General features: G+C 55.4%; 1 protein-coding gene and 1 long non-coding RNA gene across 2 annotated transcripts; both read left to right on the top strand.

Moving 5' to 3' along the window:
• The first annotated feature begins 443 nt into the window (after positions 1–443).
• Positions 444–7,824, top strand: LOC135287297 (uncharacterized). The gene is made up of 16 exons (XM_064400646.1): positions 444–942; positions 1,405–1,484; positions 1,599–1,724; positions 1,842–1,921; positions 2,024–2,141; positions 2,441–2,515; positions 2,872–2,976; positions 3,357–3,522; positions 4,657–4,754; positions 4,850–4,999; positions 5,168–5,319; positions 5,614–5,758; positions 5,882–6,031; positions 6,168–6,344; positions 7,230–7,385; positions 7,801–7,824. The coding sequence occupies exons 1-16, from the start codon at positions 825–827 to the stop codon at positions 7,822–7,824; spliced, it is 1,920 nt and encodes a 639-aa protein (XP_064256716.1). The 5' UTR covers positions 444–824.
• A 179-nt stretch (positions 7,825–8,003) lies between these two features.
• Positions 8,004–8,906, top strand: LOC135287438 (uncharacterized). The gene is made up of 3 exons (XR_010351118.1): positions 8,004–8,234; positions 8,377–8,436; positions 8,515–8,906. It is a non-coding gene; the product is annotated as an uncharacterized LOC135287438 (long non-coding RNA).
• The last annotated feature ends 1,999 nt before the right edge of the window (positions 8,907–10,905 follow it).

The following is a 10,905-nucleotide window of genomic DNA, read 5'->3' as shown; positions in this document are numbered from 1 at the left end:
AAAAGTATGCACCAAGGCCCAGAACTGAAGGTGATGATAAAAAAGCACTAAAACCACAGCCAAGGAATCCACATGCTCTAAAAAGGCGGACCTGAGGAGGAGCCATTCTAAACAGTTCTTGAAATATGTAAACTAGCTTGGGAAAAGTTTACTATGCATAATTGTTTATGAATAGGCTGATGCAGTAGAAATGGTATCTAAAGGGTGTTTCCAAAATAGCAGGGGTGCTCTTGGCTAAGTGCCAAGACGCAGCCAGCTGTAAATCTTTGCTTTCTTGTCTTTGTCTCCTCTTGTCCTTTATTAAACTTTGAATGTTTTACAGGAGAGTGAACCTTGTTTTTCACACAGGGACATCCTGGGGGCATGTGGGGGTGTCTGAACACAGGGCTCTGGGGCATGCTGGAGGGCACCAGGGATGTGCGGAGGGGACAGGAGGGCAAAGGGGGCCTGGAAGTCCTTTGGGAGCACTTAGTGTGCCCAGGACTGAGCTGTGCCCATGCCCCCAGGGACAGCCAGAGCCTCCCTGCCCGGTCCCTGGCCCGTTGCTGGGGGCAGGTTCCATGTCAATGGTTACCTGGATCCATTTCTGGGGGTAGGTGTTGTGTCACAGGGGAGCCCTTTGTGACACCCCACTGCTGCCCCTGTGGTCAGTGTCCAGCTGGACAGGGAGAGAAGAGGATAGTTTGGGAATACAGAGCTGGCCAGGAGCCTCTACACACAAGCTCCAGAGTTTCCCTGCTTCTTCAGCAGCCCCGTGGTGCTGAGGTTTTTCCCAAACAATTCTTATTTCCCCTTTCTCCGCTACTTGACTTTTCTACCAAATCATGGAGAGGAGAGCCCCGAGGCAGCCCAGGGTGGCCTGGGAGGAGGACGGGGGTCCCCAGGAAAGCAGCTCCCCAGTGGAGCCCTACGAGGTGACAATGGTGCAGCCCCTGCAGACGGGTGAGTGAGAGGCCCTGCTGGGCTGGGCAGGGCTGGGAGCCCAGCCTGTTTCCCTGGCTCACAGCAGCCCAGGGCTGGCTGTGATGCCTCAGGCTGAGGCTGCTCAGGGCTGAATGCCAGCCCCAGCACAATCTCTGCCAAGGAGGGAGTGAGCAGAGGGGCCCCAACTCCTGCTCTAGGGTGAGGGCAGTGAGCCGCGGCTGGGCCGGCAGCAGGCAGGGATGCCATGAGGCCCTGCACCTTTGCTGTCCCTCTGCCAGTGCATTCCTCAGCCCAAGGCTCTGGGGCTTTCCCCTCCGTGCTGTGCTCCAGCATGGCAGCTCCTCTGCTGGGCACCCTCCAGCCAGGATCCGCCTGGGAAGGCCGTGCCAGCAGAACAGGCACAGGCCTGGGTGGAGGGCAGATCTTCCCCTGCTCTCTGCCATTGCCAGATTCTCTGCAGCCCTTCCTTCTCGCTGTCAGGTGCTGCTGGGTTAGCTGTGTGTGAGGAGGAGCAGGAAGCCATGGCATTCATCCAGGCCTTTGTCAGGCTCTCTTGCCCGGTAAATGCAGTCCATGGGCTGGTGGCTGTGCCCTGTACTCCCCCAGGGCTCTGGTCCTGCTGGCCATGTGTCCCCTCTCAGACGCCCCATGGTCTCTCTGTCCTTTGCTGCCAGATGCAGGATGACAAGCTGCAGTTCCTGGAGAGCATCCGCAGCCTGTGCAGCAGTGCCACGAACCGTGGCTCGTTAGCAGGCCTGGAGTGCTTCTGCCGCAGACATGAGCTGGCAGAGAAGGTCGAGGTGAGGGCACACCTGGGGAGCCCCAGCACCCTGTGAGGGCAGTGCTTGTGCAGGGTGAGGAGCTGGTGGCACTGGGTGCTGGCAGCTGCCAGGTCCCAGCCCAGCTGTGCTCCACAGGCGCTGCTGAGCGAGGAGCCCCAGAAGCAGATGCGCACAGAGCTGCAGCTGCTTGCCATGCTGGCCATCACCCAACTGAGGTACCTGCTGATGCCTCTGAGGGACGCTCTGTGTCCACCTGCACAAGGCCCTGAGATGCTGCTGCCATCACCAGTATCCAACTGGAACCTCTCTCTCTGCAGCTCTGTGCTGCCCGAGCTGCTGGACAACACACAGCTGATCAGCTCCTGCTTTCAGAGTGTTCTTCTTCTTCCTCCAGAAGAGGAAATGACGGGCCTGGAGGCTTCCCTCTACACTCAGGTGAGTGCTGGGTGAGCTGCAGGAACCCCAGGCCCTCTGGGCTGCTCTTGGCCACCGCATGCTGCCTCATGATCAGAGATCCAAGGCATGGCAGGCTCTTGCTTTGCTTTCCCACCTTCATCCTTCCATCCCCTTCCCAGGGCTGGGCCATGTCCAGCATCACAGGCTAGTGCATGCAGGACACTGCCTGTCCCTGGATCTCCCAGGCAGTGAGGGCATCTTGCCCTGGGAATTCTGATCAGTCTCCAGGGTGGGAGGGGCAGCAGAATCCCTACCATCACTCTCTGTCTTCCCTGCAGACTGTGGATGCCATGGACATCATGCTGAAGGCTGTGGTGCTCAAATCTGGCGAGGTGCTGCAGGACGTCTTGGAGGTCTGGCCTGTGCAAAGAGTGGGGGTGTGGGCACTGTTCCTTACCCTGGGGGGGTTGCCCACTCCTGGCTGGATGGTCCTCAGCCCAGTTGTGAGCAGGCAGAGCACACTGCAGGGAGGGTGCTGCCCTGCCCTGGGGCTCAGCTGGAGTACAGGGGCTGCAGAGAGTGGCACCTGCCTGGCCACAAGGCTGGCCCAGGGCCTTTGTCCCAGGCACAGGAGCCTCCTGAGGCTGAGCTCGAGGTGAAAGGAAGCCTTGAAGGATGGTAGGAGTCCAGCCCAGGAGGAGAGAGCCACGCTGATCCCACAGGAGCTGGTGTCTGCTCCCAGGGCTCACCTAAGCCTCTCTGTGCCTAGGTGCTGCTCACCTTCACCAGCTCTGAGAGAGCCGTTGTGCGGGAGAGGGCCTTGCAGAGGATTTGCAGCCTGAGCCATTGGCTGGCCAGCTGTTCCACTCTGGAGGTGAGGAGCAGGCACCTCCAGCCATCTCCCTGTCCCCATGGCCAGTAGAGCTGCAGCTCCGAGGTGCCTTCAAGGCCAGCCTGGGCTCAGGCTCTGAGCTGAAAGGTCTTGGTCCCTCCATTTTCCCTGGGCTTCCCAGCCAGGAGCCGGCTCTGCCCCAGCCCTCTGTCGGATGGGAGTGCCCAAGGAGCAAGGAGGGAGCTCTCCCTGCTGGGGCTGCTGTCCAGTGATTCTCTGAGATGGGGCCTGCAGGGCCCTACCAAGCTCTGAGCCACCTCCAGCCTGGGATACACTGTGTGGGTCAGGCTTTTGGCCTCAGCTGCTCTTCTTCAGCCATTCTTCTTCTTCAGCCATTCTGCTCTTCTGCCTGCCTCCCCCAGGCTGGTCAAAATGAGGATAGAGATGATGCCTGTGCACAGATCCAGATCCCAGTCCTTGGCAAGGTGTTTGGACATCTCATCCTCATGGCATTTGAGGAAGAAAAGACCAACCATGTGGCTCTGGATGCTCTCTACGCCCTCCTCAATTTCATCTCTCAGCAGCAACGTAAGAGAAGCTGTGCTGGGCTGCATCCCCCTGCACAGTGACACCCCCTGATCTATCTGCTGCTCTTCCCTGGCATTTTGATGGACCCTTGTGCCTGGTGCAGGTGCCACCATGTCCCCAGCACTGCTATCATCTCTATTCCTTCCCCACATTCTCTGTCCCGGGCTCTTGATGGTCCTGTGCAGCTGAGCTGCTCGTCCACACAGGACTCAGCCCCATTCCGCCCATTCCCCAGGTGCCCTGGAGAGCTTGTGTCCTTCCCTGCCACACGCCAGCCCCACGGGCCCTTCCCCCTGACCAGTACTGCAGCCACAGTGCAGCTGGGGGCTGCATGCAGAGCTCCAGGGGCTCGCAGCCTCCTGGGCCAGCAGCACTGGCTGGAGACACTGGAGGAAGGCTGCCCTTTACACCCGTGCACCACCTGCTGCTGCAACCAACTCCTCCCCAGCAATTCCCAGTTCCCAAACTCTGTCAGGATGTGCTGGTTTTCAGCTTTTTTTTTGTCTGTTGAGATCAAGACTGAAGGTACTTGAGATGATAGTTCATGTTTAGACTCATTTAAGACTTGTGTTTAACTTATCAACGTTACAGTCTCACAGGCAGTGACTTCAGTAGTCTTTCATTAACAAGGCAAAAAATGGTTATCTCTTGTTACAAGGTCTCTTAAGGCTAAAATATCTAATTAAGAAATGACACCTAAATTATTTTCTCTTTCAAGCTAATAACTAATCACTTGAAGTCCGCAATGCGGACTTTTCTGTCCACTTACAAAATACTACTCAAACTTCTGAAGGAGAAGGAAGAAGGTCAAGAAGAACAAGCTGTCTCAGCCCTAAAACTTCTGCCTTGCCCTATATATATTTCTGTATTCTAAAACCTTAAACTCTGAAGTTTTCTAGCCTGTGATATTACACATTTCTAATTAACTATACACCTGTAATCCCAGTGCTATCAATTAATTTTGGAAGTCTTTTTCACGGCCTCAGGTCAGATGTAGTGCTCTCCTGGGGGTCAGAGTCTGTTAGCACAGAAAGTCTAAAATTCTTAGCATCCAGAACTCCAGCAAGGATGTGGCTGGCTTGCTGGCACAGCAGCTGTGTCTCACTGATGTGTCCAAGTTTCCCCACTCCTCAGGTGTGACACTGCCAGAGGAGAATGCACAGCTCCAAGCCCACTGGGAAGATGGGATCAGCTCCTCACTTCATTCTCCCAATGCCAAGGACTTCATCGAGGTACCGAGAGCTCCCCTTGCTGGGACTCTTGTCCACAGCATTTGTGTAAGCAAAGGGGCCCAGAATCAGCAGGGTTCCTTTCCCTCCTGCCACAGGCTGTTGGAAAATACCTGGGACCTTCTGAGAGGACACACACCATCCTCTCAACCATTACGATGTTCCGCTACTCATCTCCCTGCAATCATCAGGTGGCTCTCAGCATGCTGGAGGTGATTGGGAGAGAGCCTGACTGGTGGCTGACGGATGTAAGTGGCCTGTGTCTGGATTGCCCTGCCATACTGGCTTCCTGCCTCCCTCCATCCCTCCCAAATCCAGATGTTTTGGGCACCTGGAGCCGCCCTGAGGCAGCAGAGAGGGATGGGAAGAGCAGCTCGGCTCCAGCGGCAGCACCATCCTCACCTGTGTCCCTCCAGGTGCCAAAAATCGTGAGCCACATCTACCACACTGGGGTGGTCACGGACATCCAAGTCCAGCACAGCCTGCACTGCCTGCTTCTCTTGGTGGCTGACAGGAGTCCTGGGCAGGTGGTCACAACACTGCTGCAGATCGCCCCACGAGGAGATAGGTACTGGTGCCAAAAGCCCCTGTGGGGAGAGGGACCCTGAGACCCTCTGGCTGGCAAACCCAAGAACACTGCAGGACCCCACCAAGGAGCCAGGCCCCCCATCCCAGCACGCTTTCCAGCCCTGATGGGGGTCATTCAGGCCTGCAACAGCCAAAGCTGGCTGGGCCTGCCAGAGCTAGCCCAGAGCCAGCACGCTGCTCCTCAAGCATCTCCTGCCTGCCTGGGCAGGATCCCCAGGCAGCCCACATCCTGCAGCGCTGGCCCAGGCCCTGCTGACAGTGCTCTGCCTTGCAGGAATGCCCTCAGTTTGTGGGAGGTGATGTTCTCGGTGCCCCAGACGGTAGAGAAGGTCTTGAAGGAGCTTCGTGTCCAACTCCAGGACCTGAAGAATGGCATTTTCCGGACATTGGCTGAAAACGACTGCCTCTCTTACTTGGCTGTGAGTGAGCAGCAAAAGCTCTGGTGCCCTTGTCCTCGGCTGTGGGGGGAAGCAGAAGCTGTGGCAGAGGAGCCCTGCTGGCTTTGCCAGGGGCAAAGTTGCTCACTGCAGGGTTTCTTTCAGCTGCTGGCCTCCGAAGATGTGCAAGAGGAGGAATTCGCTCCATTGTACAAAACCTGCAGGTTTCTGCTGTATTCAGCCAACAGCACAGACAGAGAGATAACCTCCCTGCTGCTCAGGGCCCTCATCACACTGTCCAACAGAGAGGACAGGGTGAGCAGGGTGCTGTCAGGGGCACACACGGGGAAGCCAGCCTTTCAACCCTGGCCTGGGAGTCAGGACAAGGGCTCCAAACAGCCTCCCTGACTGGCAGGGCCTGCTCACCAAATGGAAACTGTCTTTCCTGCAGGCAAGAAAAATGAAGGTCCTGCTGCCAGACCTGATGAACCTGTTGCGGCAGAACTGCCCGTCTCTGGTGATGATGGCCCTGATGGTCCTCCAGAACATGATGAAGTGCTTGAAGAGGACCGAGGCCAGTTCCATTGCTGCGGATGTGGCGAGGATACTCTGGTACCACTTTGATGAGGTGAGGCCAATGTGAGCCCCAGCCCTGAGAGGGGCACTGGGCTGTGACAGCAGCACTCGGGGCAGGCTCCGCTCCCCTGGGCTCTCCCGGCATGGATTCTGCTTCTCCCCACTCTGCAATCTGGCCCCCGGGCATCGCCCCTCACCTCAGCTGCTGTCACACCCTGCTGGGAAGGATGAAAGTTTGACAAGAAAGTCTCACAGATATGGATGCTTGGCAGAAAGATTTCTGAATGTAGAACTTGAGAATGAAATAGGGATGGAAGCAAGTTTTGATACAGAAGAAAAGAATTGCCCAGCCACTCCTACTGGATAACTAAGAAGGCAAAGGGTATGTTAGTTAGAAGGGGATTTTTATCACTTAGAGCAAAGGATAAACCCACCTCAAACAAGAAGATGTTTTTACCAAGCAGAAAGATAGCACAGGCAAACAAGACTGCCAACGTCGCAAGCAGAAAAAAGGTCTCAAAATTCTCCACTGCAAGAAAACTGGAAAACAACTTCTAACTTAAACTGTAACATACTAACTTTTAGTGATTGGAGAATAGTAACACGAATATGGTAATTATAGTAGTTATGATAGGCTATAGGTAAAGCTTAAGCTATAGATTGGTTCTTCTGTATTAAGATGCTCAGCAAAGAAAAGTATATAATGCATTGGAACCAAAATTAAAGGGTCTTCAGGCTTGCCTACAGCTGGAGCTGACAGCTGTAAGCACAGGCTCTGTCACCCACGACCCTGCACGGCTGTAACATCTTGGATACAATAAACTGCATTTTGAAGAGCCGCCTGAAGTCCCACATCTCTCCTTCAGGCTCTTGCTACACCCCTCATTATGGGTGGGAGCTGCTGTTTCCCAAGCTCACCTCTCCTTGTTCCTTCCAGGAGGAAAGCTGGGTGCGGGAGAGCTGCATCAGCTCCTTCAGAAACCTGGTGAGGACAGTGGTGGGGAAGGAGAAGAAGTGGATGAAGAACTTCGTGCACACTGTCCTGGCCCCGCTCATCCTTCGCATGAACGACGAGGCCCCCAAAGTGGGCCAGGTACTGATGTCAAGGATGAGCAGTGACACAGAGAGGGGTGGCTGACACTCCCTGGGGCTCCGGGGCACTGGGCAGCCCCCCCAGCACAGACCCTGGGAAGGGTCCCTGCAGAATCAGTGCAGCAGGGCTGGACAAGCTGGCACGGCCATCCCCAACCCCTGCCCTGCCTACTGCAGCAGGGCTCAGCCCCAGCCCAGCACCACCAAGGTGTGGGATGTGTGCTGTGTGGTCCCCAAAGGTGTTGGAGAGCAGGGATTTGAGCCTCTATCCCTGTACCTAGGGGCCATTCCCAGATGCTTTGGCAGGGGCGTGTCCCAGCTCCCTAAAGGCAGAGTCACCTTTCCCAGGCCCTGGAGTCATCTCCCAGCTTCTGCTGTTCCACAGGCCTCCAGGAATGCCCTCCTTGCCATCGCAGAGCTCCTCAAGTGGAAGGAGATGAAGCATGTGGTGAAGACACAACAGACCTGGAAGATGGCTGAGTGCTTGGTGAGGATGCACCCCAGGGACTGTGCCAGGCCATGGGCTCTGCAGCTGGGCCTAGGGAAGAGACCCCACAGCCTGGAGCTGCATCCTTGTTCCTGGCTCAAGAACAGGGCTCTTCTCCAGGCTCATCTCCAGGCCCATCTCCCCTTCCTGCACCCAGTGGGAGGGAACAGGGCTCTTGGTGATGGAGGTGCTGGCAGGAGGGGCTGCTGCAGCCACCTGGAGGGTATGTGCCAATGCTCACACCTCTATGGTCTCTCCAGATGAAAAAGGACAGCAGCAGGGCTGAGCAGTACCTTCTTCAGAGCCTGAAGTACCTGAAGGACCCTCAGGAATGCGTGCGAGACTCGACTATCAGGTTCATTGGTAAGCCCCAGCCCAGGCTCCCACTTTGGGCAGCTCCTGTCTCCCCCAGCCCTTGCCCAGTGCCACATCCAGGCTACTGGTGGGCCCTGGCTGCTGGGAGCATGCTGGGGAACAGCAGGGGCTGACAGAGCTCTGTGCCCAGGGACCATCATGCGGCATGTCAAGGACCAAAGCACGGAGGTGCCTGCTCTGATTGTCAGAGGTGAGTGGGGAGCGAGGGCTGGGAGACTGGGGGTCTCTGCAAACACAGGAACTCAGCTCGGCTCTGTTTTGGTCACAGAACTTCAGGCCTTGGAGAAAGGTGGCTGTGAATTCATCTGTTGCCTGGCAGCTCAGACCAGCTTGATCCTGAGCAGGCTGAGGGAGCAGCAATCACCAGCAGGGTCCCGATGCTCTCTGTGGTGCTGGCACCGCTGAGCTGGGGGCCTCTTGTGTCCAGAGTGGCACATTCAGGCCAGACTGATCAGGAACACCCTCCCGCTGATTCACAAGGTGCAGAAAGGACTCCTGACTTCCTGAGGTTCTTCTCAGAGAAGGCTCTGCGTGTGGTTGGATCCAGGCTTGGTCAGCACTTCGTCATACATCATTGAACCTGGACATCACTTTGTTCTGAGGATTATGGTTGGCAAACCAACTATAGCTGTACATAGTTTATTTGTAAATAAAGTTAGTTTTGTGTTTAAATAATAGCTTGTCAATTTCTTTTTAAGACAAGGTGACCCATCTGGTTCATCAAGGAAAGCCAGTAAAAAAATCCCAAAAGACTGGGATTCCAGCAAAGATTTGCAGACTGTCTCTGCCAGGATCCTTCAGGACAAACTGTCCAGCCCCAGCTGGATAAACCTGCCATGTGATGGGTGACAATGGGCACAAGGCTTGGGCACAAAGGGTGACAGTGACTGGGGTGGCATCAGGCTGGCACCGGTCACTAGTGGGGATCTGCAGGGCTCCATCCTCGGCCCTGTGCTCCCCAACATCTCCATAAATGGCTTGGACACAGGACTGGCAGGGATCCTGAGCAGTGCACAGCCAGTACAAAATGGGAAGAGCTATTGGCTCCCTGGAAGGCCTGAAGGCCCTTGGAGAGACCTGGACACAGGGGAGAAAGGGACAACCACCAACCATGTGGAGACCAACAAACACAGGGGATGGATTTTGCCCCCGGGATGGGGCAATCCAGGATGTACGGTGTCGTGGTTTGACCCTGGCACAATGCCAGTGCCCCCACGAAAGGTATATTTCCAAAATGGTTACTGTGAGATGTGACCAGGAAACAGAACAAACCAGGCTCCAACTTGGGAATGGAGGGAAAAGACAACACTTTATTCATCTATAACATAGAAACAAAAAGAAGAAAAAAAAAACCAACCCAAAAAACACACACAACAATCCACAATGGAACCCCTCCAAAACACTCCTCCTCCCCCCACCCCTCTAACACTCAATCCCTTCTAACGCTCAATTCTCAGTCCAATACCATCCTTCACACAACCTACCCCAGTTCATCAGGAGAGACGAGTGCCCCTCTTGCCCCATGGGCCTCCCCAGGAAACACAGTTGGAACCTCCTGTGCTTCCATGTCACACGTGGCATCCGCCCAAAGAGAATCTGCCGTGGTGACCATCTTCCTTCCATGTCCAGTGCTCTCACCACTGGCCATGGATCCAAACTGCTTCTTAGGTCCTTTTAAGAATGCCTTGCCCAGTTCCAAGAAGTGGCCGCCTGTCACAATTTGGGACACCTGTCCCCCCATATTTTTACTCCCTTGGGGCCTGGGGGCCTCATGAACAGAGATCCTTCTCCACTGAAGGCAGAGGGCTCCACCACACCCTCCCCATCAGTCTCTGTTCCCTCTACTTCTTATAAAAGCTTTGTCACTCCTGGCTTCTGGACAAGCACCTCCCCCAAGGGGCAGTGTCTACATTACAGGAAGAAATTGGTTGTGTCCCGTGGCCATGTAAGAGGGAAGTCCAGCCAAAAGGCCACTGCAATCATCTCCTCCATCTAGGGTGCTTCTCATCTGCTGGCATTTCTTCACTCACTCAAACCTTCTTTTCACTTGCCCATCCTCCATGCCCGCTCAATTCTCAGCTGGGGAGGATCAATGTTTTTTACAGCTTCCATTGTCACAGCACCAAAGGGGTTAAAACCTCAGCCACGGTCTGCTGGGGGCACCTTGCCCCCCCTTCTTCTCCTGTCCATGGTGCCAGCACAAGATATCAAATTTCAAGCCAGCACAGTCTCTATCACTCTCTCCCGGAGCGGGGGGCTGCCCAAACATCCCAGGTCTCCTCCACCCCTGCACCTTGCAGGGCTCCGGCCTCCCTTCCCACAGGCCGCATGGCCTCCCCTGCCCCACCCAGACGCAGCTGGGCAGGGGAGAGGTCAGATCCACTCACCCACCGGACTCAAAAACGAGAGTCCCTCTGGGAATCCTCTGCTTTTAACCCCTGTGTGTTCTCAGAGGTGTATCCAGATCCCCAGTGTCCACAACAGGTGCCAATTTCAAATCTGGACACTGATTGGTTTGACCAATCAATTGGTTTGACCTACTTTTTCAGAAATTCACTTCCTAGTCAAACCACGACCTCTAACTCTTCATCTTGGTCTCGTGGCGGGAGTGACAACGGGCTTTCTACTTCTCTGTCCCTCTCTCCCCCCGCTTCTTCTT

The sequence above is a fragment of the Passer domesticus genome, chromosome 29 (genome assembly GCF_036417665.1).
Source record: "Passer domesticus isolate bPasDom1 chromosome 29, bPasDom1.hap1, whole genome shotgun sequence".
NCBI classification, from domain to species: Eukaryota; Metazoa; Chordata; class Aves; order Passeriformes; family Passeridae; genus Passer; species Passer domesticus.
The sequence above is the reverse complement of the archived record's forward strand: the minus strand, read 5'-3'. Positions and strand labels throughout refer to the sequence as shown.

Bases quoted from the DNA above. Each gene is read 5' to 3' on its own strand.
- LOC135287297 (XM_064400646.1), top strand. From the start codon at position 825: ATGGAGAGGAGAGCCCCGAGGCAGCCCAGGGTGGCCTGGGAGGAGGAC. The intron at 2,142-2,440 runs GTGAGTGCTGGG...TCTTCCCTGCAG, and splicing joins AGGCTTCCCTCTACACTCAG to ACTGTGGATGCCATGGACAT. The intron at 3,523-4,656 runs GTAAGAGAAGCT...CCCACTCCTCAG, and splicing joins TTTCATCTCTCAGCAGCAAC to GTGTGACACTGCCAGAGGAG.